This window comes from Passer domesticus, chromosome 27 (assembly GCF_036417665.1).
Source record: "Passer domesticus isolate bPasDom1 chromosome 27, bPasDom1.hap1, whole genome shotgun sequence".
NCBI classification, from domain to species: domain Eukaryota; kingdom Metazoa; phylum Chordata; class Aves; order Passeriformes; family Passeridae; genus Passer; species Passer domesticus.
In genome coordinates this window covers 159,656-186,632 of record NC_087500.1, presented here as the reverse complement: position 1 = coordinate 186,632, position 26,977 = coordinate 159,656, and the positions used below count along the sequence as shown (strand labels likewise).

The 26,977-nt window shown below is 54.0% G+C and overlaps 2 protein-coding genes and 2 long non-coding RNA genes across 5 annotated transcripts; all 4 read right to left on the bottom strand.

Annotated features, from left to right (window-relative positions):
• Nucleotides 1-173: 173 nt before the first annotated feature.
• LOC135286814 (leucine-rich repeat-containing protein 37A-like) lies at nucleotides 174-3,355 on the bottom strand. Its single transcript, XM_064400038.1, has 4 exons — nucleotides 2,018-3,355; nucleotides 1,824-1,916; nucleotides 1,421-1,485; nucleotides 174-701 (listed from the first exon to the last, which is right to left on the bottom strand). Exons 1-4 carry the CDS (start codon nucleotides 3,101-3,103, stop codon nucleotides 491-493), a joined length of 1,455 nt encoding a protein of 484 aa, XP_064256108.1. The 5' UTR covers nucleotides 3,104-3,355; the 3' UTR covers nucleotides 174-490.
• On the bottom strand, nucleotides 3,286-7,599 carry LOC135286510 (leucine-rich repeat-containing protein 37B-like). Its single transcript, XM_064399602.1, has 8 exons — nucleotides 7,406-7,599; nucleotides 7,079-7,150; nucleotides 6,594-6,665; nucleotides 5,835-5,915; nucleotides 5,486-5,557; nucleotides 4,789-4,863; nucleotides 4,221-4,339; nucleotides 3,286-3,305 (listed from the first exon to the last, which is right to left on the bottom strand). Exons 1-8 carry the CDS (start codon nucleotides 7,597-7,599, stop codon nucleotides 3,286-3,288), a joined length of 705 nt encoding a protein of 234 aa, XP_064255672.1.
• Nucleotides 7,600-10,886: 3,287 nt separating this feature from the next.
• On the bottom strand, nucleotides 10,887-13,183 carry LOC135286786 (uncharacterized). 2 transcript variants are annotated; one of them, XR_010350835.1, is made up of 3 exons: nucleotides 13,015-13,183; nucleotides 12,135-12,199; nucleotides 10,887-11,413 (listed from the first exon to the last, which is right to left on the bottom strand). It is a non-coding gene; the product is annotated as an uncharacterized LOC135286786 (long non-coding RNA). The 2 variants fall into 2 exon arrangements; XR_010350836.1 differs by lacking the exon at nucleotides 13,015-13,183 and adding an exon at nucleotides 12,538-12,661.
• A 12,785-nt stretch (nucleotides 13,184-25,968) lies between these two features.
• LOC135286904 (uncharacterized) lies at nucleotides 25,969-26,977 on the bottom strand. The gene is made up of 3 exons (XR_010350894.1): nucleotides 26,905-26,977; nucleotides 26,659-26,730; nucleotides 25,969-26,036 (listed from the first exon to the last, which is right to left on the bottom strand). It is a non-coding gene; the product is annotated as an uncharacterized LOC135286904 (long non-coding RNA).

Here is a 26,977-nt window from a genome sequence, read left to right as displayed (position 1 = left end):
ACAGAATTTACACCTTTGGAAGAAGGGCAGCACCACAGGAGGATGGCAAGGGTGTTGTTGGGGCGTTAAGGGGGAAAGGCAGAAAAGCAAAGGCCCAGCTGGAACTGAATTTGGCCAATTCCATAAAGGAGAACAGAAACTGCTTTTACAAATACATCAGCAACACCAGGAGGAACGAGAACAAACTTGGTTTTTATTGACTGCAGGGGAAAACATTGCGACAAGGGATGAGGAAAACCCTGAGATACTGATGCCTTCTCTCGGTGTCCCAGAGCTTGTGCTTGCCTGCAGCACCCTCTGGCCTTGCCTCAGCAGTGACAGCAACAAAATAACAGTCAAGGAAAAAGCATGTAAGGAAACAAAAAACAGCCAACAAAGCAGCATCCAAGGAGAGCCTCAGTTAAATGGTAGGTGAAGAATTGTGGCATGCCATTAACGTCTTGAAAGTCTTCTACCGTACTTCTTCTCACTATGCCTCTTCCCAGGATGCTTATCTCTGGGATTCATAGGCATCCCTGATGCGTTGAATCCACAACAATTCAGACTTGCTGAACAGGGAACAGCACTGGGAAGCACCATGAACAGCCTGGGAACAGGGGCAACACTTGGAGGAGCTCTCTGCCCTGTAGAGCAAAGGCTGCTCTACATTCTGTGCCTCCTTGTTACCCTTCCTCCCTCTCTGTGGCAGTTTTACACAGAACCTGCAAAAAACAGAAAGGGAAAATGGGCATAAAAAGAGAAGGCAGCAGGTGATGGAGGCTGTGGGCAACAGCGCTGCCTGTGCTCTGCCCTGTCTGGGAAGCAGCCGCTGGAGCAGTCGGGAAGGGGCATTGCCAATGCTGCAAAGCAATGGAGTGAGCGAGGTGAATGGGGACAAAAAGGCTTCTGGACATCCCATGGCCAGAGGTCCCTGCTCCCGCTCCCTAAGCAGGGAGGTTTGGCCAGGGAGGGCTGCAGCAGGTACCAGCACCTCTCCCTGCTCTGGGATGTGTCAGCAGAGCCCAAGGAAAATGGGGAGCCCCAGCAGGGGTAGCAGTGGCTGGCAATCCAGGGAATGAGCCCTGCATGCCAAAGGCAGCTGGAGAGGATGGGAGTGAGTTCTTCACCAGCCGCTGTGGGGAGGGAGCGGGGAACAATAGGGCAGAGCCACAGCAGAGGAGACTGCTCGTGCTCACAGAAATTTGGGAGCGCCCCGGGGCCCAAGACATCCATCCCAGCGCCGGCGTGGGAAGGGCTGCTTGGGCTGGGAGCCCCTGGCCGTGCCCAGCGCTCAGGAGCCGCTTTCCCAGGGCTCCCCCAAACGCGACGTGTCGGAAACACGGCCCGAGGAGTCCTGGGCAGCGGCACCTGCGCGGCTGTGGGGCTCCAGGAGGAGCTGCTCTGCACAGGAAAGACTCTTGGTGGCATGGGCAGCAGTTACCTTCTCAGCCACAATTTCCTGGTGTGGCCAGGCTGGGAGTCAAGTTCACTCTGTCGGGAGCGCTTCTGGGGAAGGAAAATGGGAGATTTGCAACATCAGTTGTACTGTAATTTTCTGCCAAACAGGAGAGAGGGTGAAAGCTCTCATTGCTTTGTGGCTGAAGGCAGGAGAGCAAAGCAAAGCTGGGGAGAGCTGGGACAGAAGGCAGGACAAGCTCCCCCCAGGCAGGCTGGACCCTGCTGAGCTGAGTGCTGGGGATGCTGCCGCAAGCTTCAGGCCTGGAAAAACATCTCCTGGGGCACCCAGCACGTGCAGGGGCATCTGCAGTGGCACATGGGGCTCATCACCTGGGCACTCCAGCTACAAGACAGACAGCTGTGTGTCAAACAAGATATTGACTTACGTGGAAGACACACTTCAGTATCAGGAAAACCAAGATGAAGAAAACCAGGAAAACCACAAATGTGATCACGTACACCACAACCTCCAGTTTTTGCTGTGAGGAAAGGAAGGAAGAATATGTGGGTAAGAGCATTGCTCCTTCCATTCTCCTTTGCCCAGAAGGACACATGCAGCAGTGCTCAGCAGCTCTCCTACCTTCCCTGTGAGTCCCTTGTCCTTCCCCAAGGCCATGTGAATGATCATGTTCTCTTGCCGACGACACTGCTCCATTGGATCATAGGCTCCCTGGTTCTCTTGCCTCCCTTGGAGCACCTTTAGAAGCAGCCTGGTCTTTTTGACCATCTTGGCACAGGCCTGCTTGAGCTGGGGCAGGCTGCAGTCCCTCCTCAGGGCTCGCTCCACGTGGGCCATGAATGTCTTCAGGCCTTTGTGTGCCTCCATCAACTGCTGCTGATGATCAACATTGGTTTCCAGTTCTTTTAGTACTGGCGCAAGGTCCGCACTTCGGGGTCTCACAGGTTTATGGAGGAGCATGGAGTCTTCCTCCTCTCTGGTGTCAGGCATGAGCAGGGGGTGGCCGCCGATGGAGGAATGCTTCTCTTCAGCCGTGGCTCCTCGTCTGCTGCTCACAGCGGGGTGGCTCTGAACCAACGGGTCAGAGAGAAAATCCACGTTCCTGTTTAGAGCCTGGGCTGGTCTGGACCTTCGCTCCACTTTCACAGGGCTCAACACCTGGTAGAAAAGTGGATTATGTCCAACCCAATACTGGCTGTCCTTCTTCTTGTGCCATTTGTGTGTCCTGACGTGGTACTTCTTGGCAGCTGGATCTTCCTCTTCATCTCTGTGTTGTCCAGAGATGGAGGGATCGTCAGCATGTTTTAATCCACCAGCTATAGCTGAGGGCTTCAATCCTTGCCAGTATAAACGTGACTCCATCTTCTCTTGATGCCAGCTTGAGGGTGTCTTTTCCACCACATGCTTCAGCCTGGCAGGCTGGGGCTGGTGTGGGACAGTGATTTTTGCAGTCTTGATGCTTTCAGCCTTGTGCAGCTTTTTCTTGGCCTTGGCCCTCAGGTGACCAGCACTTGTTTTACCTTTGTTCCCCAAGAGATGCTGAGGGGGATATGGATTTCTTCTGGAGCTATCCAGGCTGCTGACACCACCCTCAGCGCTCATGGTCAGGGCAACCAGAAGTGTTACAGTTCCATGATCTCCCAGTGAAGGTTCCATGGGCTTGAGGCTCAACACGGGGCTGGTGTTCAGCTCTCTGCGTTGTTCCATGTCCACTATTTCTCCCCGTGTCTGCAGCACAGTTGAGTGAACTGTAGAACACCAAGAGAGCAGATCAGCAGCTGGGCACAGACACAGGCTGAGTGGTTACCCCGAGCAGCAGGAGCTCATGTCTAAGTTTAGGGATCCCAAGAGCAGAGTGGGGGATGTGTTGTGGGGAGCAGAAGAGCCCTTCAATCCATGCCATTATCCCCTTGGGGCAGAGCAGAGAGCTGGCTCTTTCCAGGTGTCTCCTGGGGCTCTGTTTGCATGGGAGGGAAACATCCCTGGGGAATGGCTTTGCTGTCGGAGAGGTTCCCACAGCTCCAGATGAGAAGGCTTGGGTGGCTCTGCAGGAGCCAGTGAAGAGCCTGAGACCCCAGAGGAAGGACCAGCGCTGCAATGGGGGCACAGACTGGCAGGGGAGGAAAGCCCAGGGACTCCTTTGCTCCAGGGCCATTCCCAAGAGCAGCAGCTCAAGCTCTTACACCATGAAAAACTTCTCCAAGGGCACCAGAGCTCTGGGACTGTGCTGTGGGAAACCTGGGGCTGAGCCAGTGAGAGAAGCGAGCTCCCTGGAGCCTTTGGAAATCTGGCTGTATCTGTCTGCACAAGTGCAGCCTGGCCCTGCTGTGGACAGGATATGCTGTGCCCTGTGCCCAGCTGGAGCAGGACGGTGCTTTGCTCCCCCTGCACAGCCCAACGAGGGCATGACGGTGCTTGCTGTTCACCCTGCACAGCACAGCGGGGGCCCTGCCCTTTGTCCTGCAGTGGGCAGTGGGGTGGCACAGAAAGCAGGCTGTTAGGGGAATTTGGGGGGTTTATGAGCCAACCTCGCCTTCCAGCAGCAGGGAAGGGCACAGGGCACTCCTGCTTTCCTTGCCTGGGGGCATGCTGTGGGTAGCAAATTCATAGCTTTGGTGGGCCCAGTGAGCTGTTCCTTCTCCAGACAGTATGTGACACACAAGGTATGGACAATCACCAGGAGCTTTCCATCCCAAGAGGTTTTGTCCAAGGCCTGCACTCCAAGGGGATATCAGGCCCCCCAGCATGGGGCAGTGCTGCAGCATCTCCCCAGGCTCAAGAGAAGTGGCAGATTTGAGCTCCCCCAGCCCCTCTGGACACCAACCGCACTGCGGGGCGCTGCTGCTGCACAGCTTCTCGCACAGGAACTGGATGGTCCTGCAGGGGCTCTTGGGCCGGGGACGCTCCTGGCACAGGCAGCAGGCCGTCTCCTTGGGCACTTGCCTGAAGACAAGAGGGGATTAGTGCAGGAACACCTGCCCACCCAGTCCGTGGCTCAGAGCCCGACTCAGGGAACACACAGGTACCACGCATGGGGCTTGTGCTTCACTGTGTGCCACAGCTCTGGGAAAGGCCCCTGACTCCCAATGCCAAACATCAGAAAGGGGATTTTAACCTGGAAAGTGGAACTGCTCCCAAAATACCACGTGACACAGAAGTGCACCCGCCTGGAGTTCACACTCTGCTTTGAGAGACCTGCAGCAAGTCACCCGAAAAGGTGAAATTCTGCCTCTGAGCGGGTGAGTTTTGGCACGTTCCCACAAGGAAACAGCAATTCTTGAGTTTACTGGGTTTGTTCTGGTTTTGTGGCACATGGATTTGTTTCCCCAGCAGAACCCTTGGCTGAGCACTCAGAGCCTGCTGGTGGCTGGGGCTCAGTCCCACACACTCACAGGGTTTCCAAGCTCACTGTGGTCTGTAGCAGCAGCAGCAGCGTCTGCGGGATCACTTGGGTGGCACTCAGGTCTCTGCAAGCATTGCAAAGAGCTCATGAAATTCTCTGGTGACATTGCCAGGACTCTGCTCTGAGAGCAAGCCCAGAGCCCTGATGATGGTGGTGCTGTTGGCAGAGGCATCCCCTTCTGCCTGCTCCAAAAGCAGCCCTTCTGGAGCCCAGCTTCCCTCTGCCTCGCCCTGCTCTAAACCAGCCCCACGGAATCAGGAGGGCAACCCTGCGGCTCCCGTGGCAGACAGATGCCACCAGAAAGGATTGCCCCTCTCCCGACCTCCTGCTGCTCTCCCCTGAGGGCAGCTGAGTCCCTGGAGGCGGCAGGAGCCTGGAGCTGCTGGCAGGAGTGCACTTCATTCCCAGAGCCCTGCGGCCACTCCACGGCCCCAGACCTGCATGGGCTCTCTCAATCCCTGAAAGGTTGTGTCCCAGTTCCTGGGCTGCTTTGCAGCTGGGGACACACCAGCACTGCTTGGCCTTTGCCTTGCTCTGCTGTAGCTGGGCCACTTGTGTCTCCAGCAGACTCAGGCTGGCCCACAGGCAGATTTGCTCCTGCACCATTTGGGCTGCCCCCCTGAGAACAGGGCACTCGAGAGAGACACAGCTCTCTGTGCATCTGCTCCAAACGAGCCAATACTTACAGAGCGCGCACTGAGGGCAGCTTGAAGAAGGCAGAGTCATCTATCACAACCAGCGGGTTTTGGCTGAGGATCCTGGGAAACAACAGAGCTCTGTCAGGACTGATGGCAAGGATGTGAGCTGGCTGTGCTGGGCACGTGGGCACGGCCTGGGCCCATCCAAGGAAGCCTTGCAGGAGATGAGCAGGGCAGGGCAAAGGGCCTTTGTAGCTGCACACTCCTGCTGCTCCCTGGCTGACATGCACAGTCGCAATCGGGACTTTCCCAAGGGCAAATCTGCTCTTGCCCAGGGACCCTGCAGAGACCCTGCGGAGGCTCGCCCTGCCGTGCCTTTAGCCCTGGGGCCACTTACAGCTCCTGGAGGAACTGCATCCCATGCCAGGCCTGGAAAGTGCCGCTGCGGATCCGCGTGAGGCCATTCCCGGAGAGATTTCTGGGGAGAGAGGAGGTCACACACAGGAATTGGGCCTGCCCTACAGAAAGAGGGGGCAAAGCGGGATCCCATGGCAGGAAAGCTGCAAATCCAAGGTGGAAGAGGGTGGCAACTGCTGCTTTCTCGGTGTTTGTAGCCTGCCCAGGAGGCCAAGCTAGCGGCACACGTGCTGACTCTCTTTCTGTTCCAGGAAGCAGCCAAGGCTGCAAGAACTGGCTGCTTGATGGCTGTGTGTGGACAACCCCGCTGGGCTCTGTCCCCTGGCGTGGCTGCCCAGCCATCGGCATTGACCTCTGCAGCTCAGCTGGGCTCTGGGCAGGGCAGAGTTAGGGACTGAGGGGAAAAGAACAGCAGCATTTTCCTGCACAGGAAATTGGGGTGCCCAAGGCAAAGACAGAGGTAAAAACACCAGAAAGGAACTTGATCACTCACAGAAACTTCAGAAAAGGCAGTGGCTCAAAAGCCCGTTCCTCAATGGACTGGATCTCATTGTAGGACAAATCCCTGTTCCAGTTAGAACAACAAATGTCACTTCCAATTGCCCTGTTGCATCTAGCTGCCTCTGCAGCCTTGATCCCAGCACGGACAAAGGCCACATGCCTGTGGCTGGGCTGAGCAGCAGGGCCTCAGGGAGGGCCAGGCAGGAGCCCCCCACCATGGGCAGGGCCCGTTGCTTACAGGTGCTTCAGCAGGAACAGCCCCTCCAGGGAATGGCTCTTCACTGTCCGCAGCTCATTGTCCCTGAGCACTCTGCAAGGGGACACAGGGACATTGTGACAGCGGCCGCTGGCCAGCAGCAAATGGCATTGTCATGGGAAAATCTCCTGCAGCAGCTTGACTGAAGCATCTCTTTGGGACACTGCAGGGACCGTCCCCACTGCTGGCCACAGCAGGCCCTTGCTCCTGGCCGGCTGAAGGTGACCACAGCGTCATCCCTGGGCAGACACACATGGGGATGGTGCCCTGGCTGCAAGAGGCTCATGGCAATTCTTGCCATACTGGGAAGCTGTGCTGATTCATACCCCTCCTTGCAGAGCCACCGAGCTTTGAACTCCAATGGAAAGGATGCAAGTGAGTGGTGCGGGGTCTGCTGATCCCATCCCCAGACCAAAGGATGGAAAATCCCCAAACTCCTGACTTTTGAAATGGTGCAGGCCACTTACAATGTCTCAGCCCATGGGTAGTCCTTCCAGGCCTGTTTTCCAACAGCAGCAATGGAGTTGCCAGTGAAATCTCTGCAAAGAAACAAAAGGCCCGGTGCCCCCTCAGGAAAACACATTTCCCTGCCATTCCACTGTTGAGCTGGAATTGGGCTTTGCCTGGAGAAGGCACAGCGTGCCCAGCCTGGCTTCACCCCCATGCTGAGCTCAGGCCCCCAAACCCGCGCTGTCCCTGGCCAGGGAGTCCCCCGGCTGTCCCAGGTGGGCTCTGCAGAACACAGGGAGCCGAGGAGGGGAAGCTGCAGGGCTCTGTGGGGCCGCGGGACTCACAGGACGGCCAGGGCTCGGCGGCGGCTGGCCGGGGGCACGGTGGCCAGCCCGGTGTGGCGGCAGTTCAGCCGCCCATGGCCCAGGCAGCGGCAGGGCTCTGGGCAGAGCTCCTCGGCCACTCCTGTCGAGGGAGCCACTGCCAGCAGCAGGGCCAGCAGGAGCAGAGCGCGCACGAGACGCGGCACCAGGTCCATGGCGAGGCAGGACTGGCTGCAGTCACCTGGGACACAGCCCTCAGGTGCAGCTGTGGCAGTTCCTGTGTCACAGTGGTGCTGCCAATGTCACAGTGCTCCCTTCTGTGTCATTGCAGCAATGCTTGTGGTGGTGCTTGGCAACAGAGCTCGCAGGCCATGGTGTCACCAAATGACTCCGTCTCAGAGCCACCAATCCGTGGAATCATGGAATGGATTGGCTTGGAAGCTGAAATAAATGGGCAGGAGATCTTTCTCCTTTTTAATGCCTTTATTAAGAAGAATCAGCTCAGGTGGGGAGAAATCGATCGGTTGCGCCCACACCGCCGTTGCTCCCAGGCGTGGCACGAAGAAGGAGGATGATACAGCTTTATCCACTGGTCTGCAGACAGAGCTGGGGACTCTGTCCTCATGGGAGAGTCATAGAGTCCTGCTTGTTTGTTTAACACTCCGGGGTGTCTCTTTAATCAGTATCTTTTCAGGTTAGGGTGAGAAACAAAAAGGTCCAAGCAGGTACGGGACAATGCTCCCATCCTTAGACGTCACTTAAGTCACTTGCTGGCTCGTGATTTTACGGGTTTTTCTTGTAAAAACTGTAAAACTGTAAAAACTCAGGGTGCAATGCATTTCTCATTTGCATGTTGTCTCTGGTGTCACTGCCCATTCTCTTTACCCGAGAGGGTTTCTCTTGGTGTCTTCTTGGCAAGCGGCCAGCATCAGGGAAACAATAGTTAATCATCGGCCATTAACGGGTAATTAAAAACGTTTTCTTTGGCAGTGAAACCAAAGGAGTCTGACTGGTTTGACTTGTTTTTTTAAACTCTGAAACTTAAAAAAAATAGAACTTTCTATTGATAACAGAAGGGACCCTAAGGCCCATCCAGTGCCACCCCTGCCATGCACAGGCACCCCTTCCACTATCCCAGGCTGCTCCATGCCTCATCCAGCCTGGCCTTGGACACTGCCAGGGATCCAGGGGCAGCCATAGCTGCTCTGGGCAGCCTGTGCCAGGGCCTCACCCCCCACACAGGGAAGGATTTCTCCTGAACATTTGATCTAAGCCTTCTCTCTGTCACTGTGGAGCCATTCCCATTTGTATTGGGTTTGTGTGGCCAAGTTTTGGCATGGCCTTGGGACTTCAGGTGCTGTTGAAATTGCTTTTGCTTCTCATTATCCTGCCTGGTTTTGTTGGTAATAAATGTAATTAATATCCCCAAGTTCCCTCCGTTGTGTCTGTGAGGGTGATGACCAGGGAGGGATCTCTCCCTCTCTTTCTGGAAGCTCATGAGCCTTTTGCTGCCTTTTCTCTCCTCTCCACTTGCGCAGAGAGGTGACAGCGCCTTTGGTGGGCAGCCGGCATCCAGCCAGGGCCAAAGCCCGCCTGGCGCCGGGAGAGCGCAGGCAGCTTCCCGAAAGCCGGGCACAGGCGGGATGGCCGCCGGCAGAGCCTGAGGGAGCCGCAGCGCCAATGGCGGGAAGTGCGGGCAGCCTGAGGGGCGGCAGCTCCGCCTCAGCGCGCCGGCACCGGCAGCGACCGCCGCGCAAAGGGAGCCGCGGGCAGCTTCGGCGAGGCCGGCACGGCCCCGCAAGCAGCGCCCGCACAGGCGCCCCGGCCCGGCCGGGAAGCGCGGCCGCTCCGCCGCACAGGCAGCTCCGGCTCCGGGCAGCGCCTCCGGCAGCAGCCGCCCCGGCCTGAGGGGAAACGCGCGGGCCAACAGCTCGGGCCGGGGCGGCTCCGGCAGCGCCTGCGGCAGGGCGGCCTCCACTCCTGGCCACGGAGCCACGGAGCCTCAGAGTCGCTGTCCATGGAGGAGACCTGCGGGTTCAGCGGGTCCATCCTGTGCCTGATCCCCACCTTGGCAGCCAGCCCACAGCACTCAGTGGCACCTCCAGCCGTGCCTTGCACCCCTGCAGGCATGGGGAGTCCAGCGCCTCCTTGGGCAGCCCCTTCCAAGGCCTGACCAACATTTCCATGGAGAAATTCCACCCTGATCTCTGGGTTTCTTGTCTTACACACCCGGACACTATTTTAAGTCTCTTCAGAGCCATATTCGACCAAGGTGCCTTTCATGCATGCCCATTAAACCTCCTGGAGAAGGTGATTCTGCTCCATGAGAGCAGCCCTTCAGCAGGAGGTTCAACAATGCAACCATCAGCCTGGGAGCCAGGCAGGAGTGAGGGAGGGCAAAGGGAAGGAGGAGGAGGAGGTGAAAACCTCAGGGGTGCAGGGGGGACAATGCTGCTTGTGCAGCTCCAAGCCAGCACCACGGGGACACCCGTGCCGAGGCATCTGCAGGAGGACACTGGCCATTCCCCTTCCCACCCCTCACCCAGAGCTCTTGTGCTCACAGGAGACATCTGGAACACAAAAGTGTTGACCCTGGAAAGCTACAGGGGCCTTGGGATGTTTTAGAAGCGCTACTGCAAAGCCTCTTCCTTTGATATCCAAAGAGCTATCCAGGAAGGTCTCGTTGGAATGGGAAAACTCCACAGGGAGTGCTGGAGCCAGGCACTGGCACTGGGGCTGACAGAAATAACACCTGGATGAGGTAGGACCAGGTGCATGCTCTGCTCAGCCCAGTGGCAGAGCTGAAGGGGGAAGTGCAAAGATAAGGAGTGGCAGAGGCAGAGGGACTGCTGGAGCCCCTCGGAAGCAGCCATTGGACAAACGTCCCAGACAGGCACATCCCAAGAAGCCCAGGATGCCCAAGGGTGTGGCCAGCAGGCAGGAGGAGGGGATCCAAAACAAGGGCAATGGAAACAGGTCCCTGCTGGGGGCAGCAGGGCAATCCCCTCCTGGCCCATCTCACCTTCCCAGCTCCCTCTCCACAACACGGGGGAGGCTCTGAGCCGCTGGGGCCGGGACAAGCACGATGTGGACAAGCTCCATCCAGGCTGGAGGGGCTGCCCAGGGGGAGTCAGGCCAGCCACGCTCTTTGAGAGGCTCCCTGGGGACGCTGTCCTGAGGGGCAGAGCAGTCCAGAGAGGCTGGACATTCTGCAGGGAGAAATCCTTGAAGGCACAGGCAGGAACAGGCCGTGCTCGTGTGCCCAAAGACGAGCTGGTGAGGAAACAGAGCGGCTGAACAGGAAGCTTTACCTGGGACTCAGGGAAAACACAGAATTTACACCTTTGGAAGAAGGGCAGCACCACAGGAGGATGGCAAGGGTGTTGTTGGGGCGTTAAGGGGGAAAGGCAGAAAAGCAAAGGCCCAGCTGGAACTGAATTTGGCCAATTCCATAAAGGAGAACAGAAACTGCTTTTACAAATACATCAGCAACACCAGGAGGAACGAGAACAAACTTGGTTTTTATTGACTGCAGGGGAAAACATTGCGACAAGGGATAAGGAAAACCCTGAGATACTGATGCCTTCTCTGGGTGTCCCTGAGCTTGTGCTTGCCTGCAGCTCCCTCTGCCCTTCTCTGAGCAGTGACTGAAACAAAATAACAGTCAAGGAAAAAGCATCCAAAGAAATAAAAGCAGCCAACGAAGCAGCATCCAAGGAGAGTCTCAGCTAAATGGAAGGTGAAGAATTGTGGCATCCCATTAACCTCCTGAAAGTCTTCTACCTTAGTTCTTCACACTATGCCTCCTCCCAGGATGCTTATCTCTGGGATTCATAGGCATCCCTGATGCGTTGAATCCACAGCAATTCACACTTGCTGAACAGGGAACAGCACTGGGATGCTCCATGAACAGCCTGGGAACAGGGGCAACACTCGGAGGAGCTCTCTGCCCTGTAGAGCAAAGGCTGCTCTACATTCTGTGCCTCCTTGTTTTCCTTCCTCCCTCTCTGTGGCAGTTTTACACAGAACCTGAAAAAAAACCAGAAAGGGAAAATGGGCATAAAAAGAGAAGGCAGCAGGTGATGGAGGCTGTGGGCAACAGCGCTGCCTGTGCTCTGCCCTGTCTGGAAAGCAGCCGCTGGAGCAGTCGGGAAGGGGCATTTCCAACGCGGCAAAGCAATGGAGTGAGCGAGGTGAACGGGGACAAAAAGGCTTCTCGACATCCCATGGCCAGAGGTCCCTGCTCCCGCTCCCTAAGCAGGGAGGTTTGGCCAGGGAGGGCTGCAGCAGGTGCCAGCACCTCTCCCTACTCTGTGGTGTGTCAGCAGAGCCCAAGGAAAATGGGGAGCCCCAGCAGGGGTGGCAATGGCTGGCAATCCAGGGAATGAGCCCTGCATGCCAAAGGCAGCTGGAGAGGATGGGAGTGAGTTCTTCACCAGCCACTGTGGGGAGGGAGCGGGGAACAATAGGGCAGAGCCACAGCAGAGGAGACTGCTCATGCTCACAGAAATTTGGGAGCGCCCCGGGGCCCAAGACATCCATCCCAGCGCCGGCGTGGGAAGGGCTGCTTGGGCTGGGAGCCCCTGGCCGTGCCCAGCGCTCCGGAGCCGCTTTCCCAGGGCTCCCCCAAACGCGACGTGTCAGAAACACGGCCCGAGGAGTCCTGGGCAGTGGCACCTGTGCGGCTGCGGGGCTCAAGGGGGAGCTGCTCTGCACAGGAAAGACTCTTGGTGGCATGGGCAGCAGTTACCTTCTCAGCCACAATTTCCTGGTGTGGCCAGGCTGGGAGTCAAGTTCACTCTGTCGGGAGCACTTCTGGGGAAGGAAAATGGGAGATTTGCAACATCAGTTGTCCTGTAATATTCTGCCAAACAGGAGAAAGGGTGAAAGCTCTCATTGCTGTGTGGCTGAAGGCAGGAGAGCAAAGCAAAGCTGGGGAGAGCTGGGACAGAAGGCAGGACAAGCTCCCGCCAGGCAGGCTGGACCCTGCTGAGCTGAGTGCTGGGGATGCTGCCACAAGCTTCAGGCTTGGAAAAACATCTCCTGGGGCACCCCGCACTTGCAGGGGCATCTGCAGTGTCACATGGGGCTCGTCACCTGGGCCCTCCAGCTACAAGACAGACAGCTGTGTGTCAAACAAGATATTGACTTACGTGGAAGACACACTTCAGTATCAGCAGAACCAAGACGAAGAAAAACAGCAAAACCACAAATGTGATCAAGTACACCACTGCTGCACTGGTGTCCGAGTTCTCTCTACTCCCCCGAGCAGGGGAGGGGTCCGCACCGGCCGAGCTGTGGCACAGCAGCTGACAGCGGGGGGCACTACCCAGATGCGCCGGGGGCGTCCGGGGAGCGCCTCAGCAGAAGGCAGCGGTGGCCAGCAGGAAGGCGAAGTAAGAAAAGAGGGACTCTTCTCAGGGGCAAAGTCCAGAGTTTGTTGTCTCAAGGGGAGCCAGCCGAAAAAAGACGACGAACCAGGAATACAGCAGATTATAAAGGGGGCGGAACATACAACCCATCAACCAATGAGGGAGAACTTGGGAGGGAACAAACTCGTGAGAAACATGCTGGCTAGCCGATAGGGAACGTGACAGGGAGGGACTCTTGTTTCCAATCCAATCACCCACCGAAGAGGGGAGAACTTTCTGGAAAGAGGGAAGGAGACAGTGGGTGATGGACAGGAACTCGGGGAGGGATTGACAGAGGGTAACCAGGGAAACAGGGGAGGAGACAACAAATTGAAACTGTCAAAGGGAGGGGTGCCAGGGGAGGAGGGGAGGGGAACCCCAGGACCGAACCATTATAACTTTAGGGGGAAACAGAACAAACCAAATGAACCATGCACCACAACACACCACAACCTTCTGTTTGTGCTGTGACGAAAGGAAGGAAGAACATGTGGGTAAGAGCACTGATCATTCCATTCTCCTTTGCCCAGAAGGACACATGCAGCAGTGCCCAGCAGCTCTCCTACCTTCCCTGTGAGTCCCTTGTCCTTCCCCAAGGCCATGTGAATTATCATGTTCTCTTGCAGACAACACTGCTCCATTGGATCATAGGCTCCCTGGTTCTCTTGCCTCTCTTGGAGAAGCTTTAGAAGCAGCCTGGTCTTTTTGACCATCTTGGCACAGGCCTGCTTGAGCTGGGGCAGGCTGCAGTCCCTCCTCAGGGCTCGCTCCACGTGGGCCATGAATGTCTTCAGGCCTTTGCATGACTCTAGCTGCAGTGGCATCTGGCTTAGAGAAATTCCAGCAAGCTGCGGCCAGCACCACTGGCAGCACTGGGGCACTCTCCCAGTCCACGCAGGTGGGGAGGGTGCCTAAGGCTTTTCAGCCTTGCAGGACGAAGCTCAGCGATATAGAAGAGAGGCTGCTATATGACTGGAAAGAGAGACTCAAACTCCAGCAGTGGTGTGAAATGGGGTTTATTAATTAACTAAAAGAAATCCAGCTGCTGAAGACTCGACTGCGGTCTGATAAAGGTTTTAAAGGGAGGATGTTACAAGGGAGTGGCTTGGTCCTCAGCCAATTAGTAATCAACTCAGGGTGTGGTGAGTGTGATAGGCATTGCGCGGTAACCAAGAGGGACAAACATGGGGAGGGGCCCTGGCCCCTGAGCCAATCACTCGACGCCCAAGATGGAAAGTTCTAGAGAGAAGGGTTGGGGTGCCTAGTGACTGACAGGGCACCAGGGTGGGATTAAACAATGGATACATGCGTTGTCAGGGGAAACGAGGGAGGAGAAAACTGAACTGACAGGGTGAGTGGGGAGAGAGAGAACCAGGGCAGAACCATTACAAATCTAGGGGTACATGGAACGAACCCATACAATAACTTAAACCTCTGGAACACAATGCAACATCTTCCCCTTTTTTTGTTTTAAAAAAGAAAAAGGGGAAAAATTGGCAGTCTTTAAACTGAGAAAGTTTGGTTCTGATTATGTTCGAACCAGGAGTGGCTTGTGGGAGTTGGCGCCCAGCACATCTCTTCATAAGTCTGGTCGTCTTTGGGTTGCTCCCTTTCTTCCTCTGAGTGCATTTCCTGATATAATTGAAATTCGTCAGTGGCCATCACCCTGTTGGCACTTACAGAGGATATTAATCTATTTAACAGTCTCTGAATTAGTTTCCAAATTATGGAGGAAGCAACTAAAACTACTAACAAGACAAACAGAACTAAAAGTACAGTCTTCAAAATTGACCCGACCCAACCCTGAGAGCCCTTATCCTGAAAAGATGTCCCCCAGCCAATCTGATGTCTCTTTCTTTATATCATGTATCATATCTTGCATTCTGTTCACTGTTGCCCTTGCATCCTTGGCTTTGGACGACAAGTTGAGGCAGCAGAGCCTCTCAAATTCCTCACACCACTGGTCATAGAGGAGGAGCAGAAAGTCGATGGCTGCTCGGTTTTGCAACGTTGCCTGCCTTGTTATCTCCTCGTCTGATAGGAGGTCACTGAGCATGCCTGATGTTAAATTTGCTTGCTTAACTACCCTACACTCTAGATGCTCCAGTTCCCCTAGAGATCTTGCTATGTCTGCCCAGGGCAAAAACACTGTCCATGTGACACTTGCAGGAAAAGACCATGATTCCATTGTGAGGTCACACAACAAATCTAAATCTTTTAGATCTCTTGTAGATTGTGCCCAATTACGTGTGACATTTTTACGCTTCCAATCCGAAATTTGGGTATTGTTGGGTGTAAACATCGCCAGCCGGCTGAAAGAGCAAGGGCCTCCTGTAAGGTGAGAGGGGATGCCTGCCCAGGCTCGGTGTCCGCAAATATAATAAACACCATGGGGAAGGGATCTGGGTTAAAAATCATTGGTGGACAAGGTTGGAATGTGGACAACGGAATTGTACCAATTCTCAGCTATATAATCTTTATCATATTGGGCAACAGTGAGGAAAGGTTTATCCATAGGGTCAGGGGTAACCATAAATTGGAGACAAATTGATGCAGAAGCTGAGCCGAGTAACTTAAATTCAACAGGTTCATTATTGGATATATTTAACTTGCGGATAAGATCTCTCCAGATCAGACTGGGATTGATTCCGGGGGAGTCAAAGACCTTTTGAGGGGTGAGGAGTTTTAGTGAGGTGCTTAGGGGAGGAGACAACTCATCTGGTTTTGAAGGGATCCCCACAAGGCAGGTTGACAGGGGGTCTGCTGCAGAGGTGGTAGTCAGACACAGATGGTCCTGGCCAGGGACCTTCGCAAGCACCTTCCATACATTTTGTTTTGGCTGGGGAACAATCCAGGGGTCCGTCAGCTGGAATGAGGACCACATAATGGCCACAGTGGTGACAAAGGTGGCCGGGATGGGAACCATTGGATCCGGGTCACTGTAAAACAAAAGCAGAGAAAATCGTGGGTAATCTAAAGGTTTGGGTTCTGCCCTGGGAGGATGTCTAGACCCCCTACAAAAGGCTTGCGCTTCCTCCTCCAACAAGCCTCCTGAACTTGTGGCACGATACTGATGTTAATTGCCTTTTTATGGACAAACGGCTCGATCCATTTGGAGGGAATCCATTTAAAACCCGAGGGAGTGGACACGCAAGCATATCCTCTCCCCCAGGTGACTAAGTGAAAGGGCTCCTCCGTCTTCCAGGTCTCCGGGTCCTTTATAAGGACCGGAGGCCTGGCCTTCAGGTGCAGTTTGTCATTGTGCCCAAAATGCCTTATGATTGGAGGGTTCAAATTATCGTAGAAACAGTTCAGAAAATTGATGGTATAAAGGGCTTTAGAGAGTCGGATCTGAGGGGACTCCACCTTCATTGTCGAGTGCTGCTGACGTAATACTCTTTTCAGACTCTGGTGGGCCCTCTCCACCACAGCTTGGCCTGTCAGGGAATAGGGGATGCCGGTTTTGTGTTCTATTCCCCATTGCTGCAGCAAACCTCGGAATTCCTGGATTTGTGTGCTGGACCGTTGTCAATTTTACTAATTTTGGGGATACCCAGCACAGAGAAAGCCTGGATGAGGTGTTTTCTGGTGTCTGTGGCTTTCTCCCCTCTATGGGCGGAGGCATAAACTGCACCGGAAAAAGTATCAATAGATACGTGGATGTACTTGAGTCTGCCAAATTCAGGGAAATGGGCAACATCCATTTGCCACACCTCACAACTAGTAAGAGGTCGGAGGTTCGCGCCTAGGCCTAAAGACGGTAGCTGATGAGCCTGGCACTGGGGACATGTAGCCACAATCGCCCTGGCCTGTTCATGGGTGAGTTTGAACTGACGAACCAGGCCAGGTGCATTTTGATGGAAAAGCTGGTGACGTATTTTGGCCTGCTGGAACACATCAGGGAGTGGGGCCACCTGGACAGGAGCAGCGAGAGCATGAGCTTTCCGGTTTCCCTCCACAATGAACCCTGGCAGGTCAGTGTGAGATCTGATATGCATTACAAAAAAAGGTTGCTCTTGGTGGGAGACTAAGTTGACAAGCTTTGAGAGCAAATTAAAGAGCAGTGTATTGGAAACCTCTTGCAAAATTGTGTTTTCCACTCTGGAAGCTACACCAGCAATGTAGGACGAATCGGTCACTAAATTAAATGGTTCAGGGAACTTCTCGAAAGCCCTGAGGACAGCATCCAACTCAGCTAGCTGAGGCGATCCCTCAACGTCAGTGAAATCTGCCTCCCACTGCTGAGTTTGAGGATCCCACCAAGTCATCACTGACTTGTGCGATGCGCCGGATGCATCAGTGAAAACAGTCAGAGCCTTCAAGGGAGTTCTGCTCTGAACACTTTTAAGGTAAAAGGAAAATTGAACATCCTGATTAAAAATTTTGTGGGCCGGTCTGTGAATTGAAATTTGGCTGGTGTAATTATCCAACGCAAATTGCAAAGTCTCATTTTCTTGGAGCAGATGTTCCAACATTGCCTTTGTCAACTGGCCCGAATTCAATTGTAAGGGAATGTGAATACAGTCAAAATCTTGACCTGCCAGCTCCCTGATCCACGATCTTGCCTTGCGGATCAGTTCTGCCACCAGCTCTTGTGGCCATGTGTCCTGGCTTGTAAAATAAGCATGTATTCTATTTTGCCATCTGTTGGGGGTTAGGCAGTTTTTTCTTATCTCTTTCAAGAACAATGACACTGCCCGGAAGATAATATCCTGCTAATGGGCTATATAATGTCCTGGCTTGTAAAATAAGCATGTATTCTTTTTTGCCAGCTGTTGGGGGTTAGGCAGTTTTTCTTATCTCTTTCAAGAACAATGACACTGCCAGGAAGATAATGTCCTGCTAATGGGCTATTGAATTACTCATTGTGGCTGGTAAGATTAGTTACATCATCCCATTGGGAGATGCTCCACCCAGAGGGAGGAGCCAAGCATCCCTGCCACCATAAAACAAGCATTTCTGAGACCACAGACAGCCTTCTTCGCTGGATTTCCGAGAGGAATCAGGAACCAAGGCCCAGCTGCTCCTTCGCCGCATTTTCGGAAGGGATCTACACCCTTCTGCAGATCGCCGCTCCAGGAGGAGCAGCCACCTTTTGGCTGGACTGCTATCAGCACCCTGACTTCTCAGGGTGTCAGGTTTTTTCTCACTTTGCCAGTGGTTGTTTTGCTTGTACTAAATTACATTGTTATTTAGTTTTTTTCTTCCTAGTAAAGAACTGTTATTCCCGTTCCCATATCTTTGCCTGAGAGCCCTTTTTAATTCTGAAGTTGTGATAATTCGGAGGGAGGGGGTTTACCTTCTCCATTTCACAGGAGGCTTTTGCCTTCCTTCACAGGCTCCTGTCTTTTCAAACCAAGACACCATGTCATTCTTTTGGACCGGTGATGGCTGAGGAACACCCATTCTATGATTAAGAGAGGGTCCCTCAAGCTTTGTTCTTTATTTTTGACTGTTGTGTCCCACTGAAAAATCACCCCACAGAGATGTGGCAGTTTGCCCAGGATGATAAATTTGAAGGCCTGGTTGATGACGATGGACCTGCCTGGCAGAGATAGACTTCTGGATTCTGTCCAGTGCAGCTCATGCCTCCTGGGTGAGAGATTTAGGAGAACTAAGCTCCTCTCCCCACTTCAAGAAATTTAAAAAGGGGGCTAGGTCGTTGGTGGGAATGCCTAGCCAGGGCCTCACCCAGTTCAAGGACCCACACAGTTGGTGGACATCTGCTAAATCTGAATGTTGTTTTTGATGAAAATTTTTTGGGGTACAATTGTACACTTGCCAATTTCCAGGCCCAGGTATTTCCAGGGTGGCATCCTTTGAATCTCATCTTCCTGACATTCAAAACCTGCAGCAATCAGTGAACTGATTGTCAGGTCTAGTGTGTGTGTAAGCATATCACCGTTCAGAACACAAATGAGAATGTCATCCGTGTAATGATAAATGATGGACTCTGTTGCAATTGCACGCACAGAAAACAGCAAGGAAGAGACGTACCATTGGCAGACAACAGGGCTATTTTTCATTCATTGTGGGAGAACATGCCAATGGTATCTCTTCTTTAGGGCTTCTCAATTGATGGTGGGAACCAAGAAGGCAAACCGTGCAGGGTCAGCCAGGTGAAGGGGAATTTGGAAGAAACAATCCTTGATGTCAACGACTGCCAATTTCAAATTCTGGGATAGCATCACTGGGGACAGCATCCCCAGCTGGAGAGGGCCCATATCTTCAATGACATTATTGATTTGGCAAAGGTCGTGAAGGAGCCGCCACTTGTCCTTGTTGGGTTTTCTGATAACAAACACTGGGGAGTTCCATGGTGAGGTGGTCTTCACCAGGTTCCCCTTGTGAAGCTGCTCCTCCACAAGCTCCTGGAGCACCTTTAATTTTTGTTTTGAAAGTGGCCACTGCTCTACCCATACTGGCAAATCAGTCTTCCAAATCAGTTTCTGAGTAGAGCGCTCTTCAGTGACCGCTGCCCGAAAAACCTGGGGTGCCAATGGGAGGTCAATTCTGACTCCCCACTGGGCAAGAAGGTCCGACCCCCACAGGGGCTCCGTATAATCCAACATGAACGAGCAAATAGCAGCCAATTGCCCGTCTGGCCCCTAATTTGCACAGTGCTCTTCAACTGTCTAGCCAATTGGATGTCCCCAACACCTTGGACATGTCTGGCCACATCCTGCAGCTCCCAATGTGACGGCCATTCCCCAGAGGGAATGATCATCACATCTGCCCCAGTTTCTAAAAGGCCCTGTAAGAGTTTTGCATCCCCACCTTTCTGCAGGCTACAGGTGACACACAGTTTATCTCTACCAAGAACCTGGGCCCAGGCTACTATAGGTGGGATATTATGCTGTTGTGGGTACGGCAGCTCTGTATCTCCGGTCAGCTCGGGCATGGGAAAAGCCTGAGCTACAACTTGTCCTTTGGGCAGAAAGGTGGGTGTGGGGACACAGTACAATGTGAGCGTGAACTGTCCCAGGTCTGATGTCAAGAGACCCAGAACTATGTTAATGTCAAGAGGTGTGAATTTTGTGTCTCTGACAATCATCTACTTACACCTGATCTGACCCCAGGTACCTGGCTGTTCTGGACACACAAAGATGAGATGGTAGTCTGAAGGCTGGAGATAGAGAGGTTTGGTCAGCTGCAACCTGAAGGGTGTAAGTTGAGAGGCTGTGGTCAGTAAGGGTCTCGGGACACTACATTCCAAACAAGAATTCTGAAAATGAGTCAAGTCCGGTAGTTCTGAAGTATTTGGGGTTGTGGACAGAGGCAGGCTATATTGTGGTTGTCCTCCTCCCATCCCCTCTCCACAAGGTGTTAAATTGCCCACCCTATTTTTATCATGGCACGGGGAGGAAATGTGCTGGCTGTCTGGTTTTTTTTGAGGGGTGTCCCCCTGAGGCCTCTGCTTCCTTTTGAACTCAGTTGTCTCAGGGGACACTCAGGCATCCAGTGCCCTGTCCTTCCGCACAGATGACATGGTGTGATTCCTCTAGCTGTTCTGGGAGTCCACAGTGGTTGAATTCATGAGTCAGGAGCAGCGGCAGCAGCTGTGGGGTCTTCAACATCGACAAGGACAACTCTTTGAGGCTGCAGTCTGGAATGGGTATGAGACCCTCCACTGAGATGGGAACCTTGTGGGCACAAACTTCAAGCATCTGATGCAGGGACGGGGGAGGCTCCAGAGGGAGACTGAGGATGGCAGCCTTACAGGTGGAGCTTGCGTTTGCTGCTGCCACCTCAGTTAAGATGAACAACCTGGCCTCCTCTTGATACACCTGCAACTCAATGGCCCTGTGGAGATGCTCAACAAACATGGTGAAAGGCTCATTGGGAAGTTGGTGGATTTTGAATAAGTAAGAGAAAGGATGGAAGGGGGATCGCAACCCAAAGAAGGCCCTCTCTGCTGCCTTCATGCTTTTGCTCAAAACCTCCCTAAGGATTTGTTGCCATCTTATTGCAAAGGTTCCGTACCTTCTTGGTGATTTCTCATGGGCAGCTCCTCACAGCACTGACTCCTTCTCAGCACAGCCAACAAACTCCATCAAACTTCTCAACCAGCCAACCTACTCTTATACAATACCCATCCTAATTGGATCTAGTTGTAGCCTATTAAGGGCAGTTCTGTTCCTAATTCTTGATAATTAGCACAGCTGTAACTCCTTAGGTGTGAGATTGCCTTCATCACTATCTCTGTTTTCCTACATTCCATCCATACACAGACATTGACCCACGCTTGGGCATGTCTGTCTGCCCAATCTCCCATCCCACACAAATGATCACTGAAATGGTCTGCCCCTGCAGATCCACAGCGGTGGCACGATTTTCCCATAGGGTGGGCAGGACATCCACCATCTCCCTCTCCGCGCTGCCTCCCACATGATGTACTCGGTGGGGTTCAGCAAGCATGTGAAGAGACGTTTCAAGTCTGCAGGGGTGACCTCAGTCTCTGAGAGTGGGGCCCTCAGGATTCCACGGGAAGCACTCACTCTCCCAGAACAAATTTTTTTGGACCTTACACAGCTCGTTGATACTACGGTGTGGGAATGGTGACCACTGGATCTGGGCACCTGCCTCCCTCTCTGGTGACCAGAGCCACCAATAAAATAGAAAGCAACTCCGGGTTCTGGCTAACACCACCCCCCCACGGATGCCGAAGTGTGGGAACCAGGAAAGGTGACTGTGGGAACCGGAACAGGGAGTGGAAGGGGAGTGACTGGTGAACGGCGCAGGGACACAAGATGGTTCCATCCTCGCCTCTGGGGCATGATAAGAGAGAAGGGCCAGCAGAGGAGGTGGTGTCATGGGAGGAGTGCTGGGAGGAGAAGTAAAGGAAAAGGAGGGATGATGGGAGGAGTCAGGGGACAGCAAAAGGTTTTTTGGGGACCCAAAGGGTTGTGGGAAGGAGAAAAGGTTTCGGCGGGAAAAGCCATGTGGCTTCTGCCATTTTGAGCTCCTTGGGGGGAATCAGGGATTGGGAGATTGAACCGAATAGACGGTTTTTGAACTGGGGACTTCTTAACTGGGGGCATGAGGGAAGGGGACGAGCTCTGAGGAGTTTGGCCAGAACACCTCGACAAGGGGAAATGGAATTTCTGAGAAGAACCAGGGAGATAACAGGATCCCTGTGCGGTGCTGTCGCGAGCTGCTCCCCTCAGAATCCCAGGTTTAGGGCAACCGGGAGAGGGAAGTGGGGTAGGGTTGGAAGAACCCTGAGAGCTGGGATTCAAACTTGTTGTGGATGGCTGCCTCCTCAGTGCTGCTTTGGATCTCAAAGTTGCCTTAATTTGAGCAGTCCAAGACAAGATTTTAGAAACGAAGGAGTCCCCATCCTGCCCAATTCATCCAATGTTTTGTAAACCGAATCCCAAAAACAATAATCATTGATTTCGTCAGGGGACACCTCGGGGTACTGAACAAGCAGCCATTTAACTAACTTTCTGAACTCTTTTTTATTAATATCAAAAACACCACCCCCACCCCCCCCCCCCCGCAACAAGGATTCCCGCAACTTAGATAAACAGTAGTTTCTGGATGCAGAGACATAAGCACCCATACTTAAGGTGTTAACCACGCAGCCCAGTCCAGCCACTGCCCCAGATCAACGTTACCAGAAAAAGGGGATCCCATGCCAAGGCATTGTCGCAAGATGATGGCCATAATCACTGCGCAGCTACAAAAAAGCACACACACTAGAAAATTAAAAAAGCAGGGCAAGAGAAGTAAGAAGGACAGGACTTATGAACAGGTGGGGATCAACAAAAGATTGAGGCGATGGTCCAGACAGCAGGAACAACTCAGCAGGTGTACAGAGCTGATGGTCCCAGTCCCTAGAAGTGCCACCCCTTAAAAAGAGGTCTGCTCCCACTGGGGTAGCTTGACTGCCAGTGAAGCTTGGCGAAGATCCAGTGGGTAGCGCCCAAAGGACAAGCTAGCTTAGTCCGCAGGGTCCGGAGATGGTCACGGCCGCCTCACGTTGGGCACCAAGCTGCAGTGGCGGCTGGCTTAGAGAAAAGTCCAGGCAAACTGCGGCCAGCAACATTGGCAGCACTGGGGCACTCTCCCAGTCCACGCAGGTGGGGAGGGCACCTAAGGCTTTTCAGACTTGCAGGACGAAGCTCAGCGATATAGAAGAGAGGCTGCTATACGACTGGAAAGAGAGACGCAAACTCCAGCAGTGGTGCGAAATGAAGTTTATTAACTAAAAGAAATCCAGCTGCTGAACACCCCTGACTGGGCTCCGACAAAGGTTTTAAAGGGAGGATGTTACAAGGGAGTGGCTTGGTCCTCAGCCAATTAGTAATCAACTCAGGGTGTGGTGAGTGTGATAGGCATTGCACGGTAACCAAGAGGGACAAACATGGGGAGGGGCCCTGGCCCCTGAGCCAATCACTCGACGCCCAAGATGGAAAGTTCTAGAGAGAAGGGTTGGGGTGCCTAGTGACTGACAGGGCACCAGGGCGGGATTAAACAATGGAAACATGCATTATCAGGGGAAACCAGGGAGGAGAAAACTGAACTGACAGGGCAAGTGAGGAGAGAGAGAACCAGGGCAGAACCATTACAAATCTAGGGGTACATGGAAAAAACTAATAGAATAACTAAAACCTACAGAACAAAATACAACATCCAGCAACTGCTGGTGATGATCAACATTGGTTTCCAGTTCTTTTAGTACTGGCGCAAGGTCTGCACTTCGGGGTCTCACAGGTTTATTGAGGAGCATGGAGTCTTCCTCCTCTCTGGTGTCAGGCATGAGCAGGAGGTGGCCGCCGATGGAGGAATGCTTCTCTTCAGCTGTGGCTCCTCGTCTGCTGCTCACAGCGGGGTGGCTCTGAACCAATGGGTCAGAGAGAAAATCCAGGTTCCTATTTAAATCCTGGGCAGATCTGGACCTTCGCTCCACTTTCACAGGGCTCAACACCTGGTAGAAAAGTGGATTATGTCCAACCCAATACTGGCTGTCCTTCTTCTTGTGCCGTTTGTGTGTCCTGATGTAGTACTTCCTGGCAGCTGGATCTTCCTCCTCATCTCTGTGTTGTCCAGAGATGGAGGGATCGTCAGCATGTTTTAACCCACCAGCTACAGCTGAGGGCTTCAATCCTTGCCAGTATAAACGTGACTCCATCTTCTCTTGATGCCAGCTTGAGGGTGTCTTTTCCACCACATGCTTCAGCCTGGCAGGCTGGGGCTGGTGTGGGACAGTGATTTTTGCAGTCTTGATGCTTTCAGCCTTGTGCATCTTCTTCATGGCCTTGGCCCTCAGGTGACCAGCACTTGTTTTGCCTTTGTGCCCCAAGAGATGCTGAGGGGGATATGGATTTCTTCTGGAGCTATCCAGGCTGCTGACACCACCCTCAGCGCTCATGGTCAGGGCAACCAGAAGTGTTACAGTTCCATGATCTCCCAGTGAAGGTTCCATGGGCCTGAGGCTCAACACGGGGCTGGTGTTCAGCTCTCTGCGTTGTTCCATGTCCATTATTTCTCCCCGTGTCTGTAGCACAGTTGAGTGAACTGTAGAACACCAAGAGAGCAGATCAGCAGCTGGGCACAGACACAGGCTCAGAGATTACCCTGAGCAGCAGGAGCTCATCTGAAGTTTAAGGATCCCAAGAGCAGAGTGGGGGATGTGTTGTGGGGAGCAGAAGAGCCCTTCAATCCATGCCATTATCCCCTCGGAGCAGAGCAGAGAGCTGGCTCTTTCCAGGTGTCTCCTGGGGCTCTGTTTGCATGGGAGGGAAACATCCCTGGGGAATGGCTTTGCTGTCGGAGAGGTTCCCACAGCTCCAGATGAGCAGGCTTCGGATGCTCTGCAGGAGCCAGTGAAGAGCCTGAGACCCCAGAGGAAGGACCAGCGCTGCACTGGGGGCACAGACTGGCAGGGGAGGAAAGCCCAGGGACTCCTTTGCTCCGGGGCCATTCCCAAGAGCAGCAGCTCAAGCTTTTACACCATGAAAAACTTCCCCAAGGGCACCAGAGCTCTGGGACTGTGCTGTGGGAAACCTGGGGCTGAGCCAGTGAGAGAAGCAGGCACCCTGGAGCCCTTGGCACCTTGGCTGTATCTGTCTGCACAAGTGCAGCCTGGCCCTGCTGTGGACAGGATATGCTGTGCCCTGTGCCCAGCTGGAGCAGGACGGTGCTTTGCTCCCCCTGCACAGCCCAACGAGGGCATGACGGTGCTTGCTGTTCACCCTGCACAGCACAGCGGGGGCCCTGCTCTTTGTCCTGCAGTGGGCAGTGGGGTGGCACAGAAAGCAGGCTGTTAGGGGAATTTGGGGGGTTTATGAGCAGACCTCGCCTTCCAGCAGCAGGGAAGGGCACAGGGCATTCCTGCTCTCCTTGCCTGTGGGCATGCTGTGGGTAGCAAATTCGTAGCTTTGGTGGGCCCAGTGAGCTGTTCCTTCTCCAGACAGTATGTGACACACAAGGTATGGACAATCACCAGGAGCTTTCCATCCCAAGAGGTTTTGTCCAAGGCCTGCACTCCAAGGGGAGATCAGGCCCCCCAGCACGGGGCAGTGCTGCAGCATCTCCCCAGGCTCAAGAGAAGTGGCAGATTTGAGCTCCCCCAGCCCCTCTGGACACCAACCACACTGCGGGGCGCTGCTGCTGCACAGCTTCTCGCACAGGAACTGGATGGTCCTGCAGGGGCTCTCGGGCCGGGGACGCTCCTGGCACAGGCAGCAGGCCGTCTCCTTGGGCACTTGCCTGAAGACAAGAGGGGATTAGTGCAGGAACATCTGCCCACCCAGTCTGTGGCTCAGAGCCCGACTCAGGGAACACACGGGTACCACGCATGGGGCTTGTGCTTCACTGTGTGCCACAGCTCTGGGAAAGGCCCCTGACTCCCAATGCCAAACATCAGAAAGGGGATTTTAACCTGGAACATTCAGCTGCTCCCAAAATACCACGTGACACAGAAGTGCACCCGCCTGGAGTTCACACTCTGCTTTGAGAGACCTGCAGCAAGTCACCTGAAAAGGTGAAATTCTGCCTCTGAGCGGGTGAGTTTTGGCACGTTCCCACAAGGAAACAGCAATTCTTGAGTTTACTGGGTTTGTTCTGGTTTTGTGGCACATGGATTTGTTTCCCCAGCAGAACCCTTGGCTGAGCACTCAGAGCCTGCTGGTGGCTGGGGCTCAGTCCCACACACTCACAGGGTTTCCAAGATCACTGTGGTCTGTAGCAGCTGCAGCAGCGTCTGCGGGGTCACTTGGGTGGCATTCAGGTCTCTGCAAGCATTGCAAAGAGCTCATGAAATTCTCTGATGACATTGCCAGGACTCTGCTCTGAGAGCAAGCCCAGGGCCCTGATGATGGTGGTGCTGTTGGCAGAGGCATCCCCTTCTGCCTGCTCCAAAAGCAGCCCTTCTGGAGCCCAGCTTCCCTCTGCCTCGCCCTGCTCTAAACCAGCCCCTCAGAATCAGGAGGGCAACCCTGCGGCTCCCGTGGCAGACAGATGCCACCAGAAAGGATTGCCCCTCTCCCGACCTCCTGCTGCTCTCCCCTGAGGGCAGCTGAGTCCCTGGAGGGGGCAGGAGCCTGGAGCTGCTGGCAGGAGTGCACTTCATTCCCAGAGCCCTGCGGCCACTCCACGGCCCCAGACCTGCACGGGCTCTCTCAATCCCTGAAAGGTTGTGTCCCAGTTCCTGGGCTGCTTTGCAGCTGGGGACACACCAGCACTGCTTGGCCTTTGCCTTGCTCTGCTGTAGCTGGGCCACTTGTGTCTCCAGCAGACTCAGGCTGGCCCACAGGCAGATTTGCTCCTGCCCCGTTTGGGCTGCGCTCCTGAGAACAGGGCACTCGAGAGAGACACAGCTCTCTGTGCATCTGCTCCAAACGAGCCAATACTTACAGAGCGCGCACTGAGGGCAGCTTGAAGAAGGCAGAGTCATCTATGACATCCAGTGGGTTTTGTCTGAGGATCCTAGGAAACAACAGAGCTCTGTTGCAGCGGCGGCTGGCCTCAAAGGACGTCCCAGCTAGCTGGGGCCAGCACCACCAGCAGCATGGGGGCACTCTCCCGATCCTGGGCTCGGTCAGGAGAGCGCCTAAGGCTTTCGCCTTGAGGGACGAGGATCTGCAGTAAAAAGGCTGCTACCCAACAGGAGACAAAGAGACGGACTCCAGCTGTGGTTAAGTCCAGATTTAATAACTCCAGGGGATCCAACAGC

Bases quoted from the DNA above. Each gene is read 5' to 3' on its own strand.
- LOC135286814 (XM_064400038.1), bottom strand. From the start codon at position 3,103: ATGGAACAACGCAGAGAGCTGAACACCAGCCCCGTGTTGAGCCTCAAG. The intron at 1,486-1,823 runs GTAAGTCAATAT...TTCCTTCCCCAG, and splicing joins TACTGAAGTGTGTCTTCCAC to AAGCGCTCCCGACAGAGTGA. The intron at 702-1,420 runs GTAACTGCTGCC...TGTTTTTTGCAG, and splicing joins AGGAAATTGTGGCTGAGAAG to GTTCTGTGTAAAACTGCCAC.
- LOC135286510 (XM_064399602.1), bottom strand. From the start codon at position 7,599: ATGGACCTGGTGCCGCGTCTCGTGCGCGCTCTGCTCCTGCTGGCCCTG. The intron at 6,666-7,078 runs GTAAGTGGCCTG...GTCCCCTTGCAG, and splicing joins TACCCATGGGCTGAGACATT to AGTGCTCAGGGACAATGAGC. The intron at 3,306-4,220 runs GTTGGTGTCCAG...CTCTGCCCCAAG, and splicing joins CAGCAGCGCCCCGCAGTGCG to GGGATAATGGCATGGATTGA.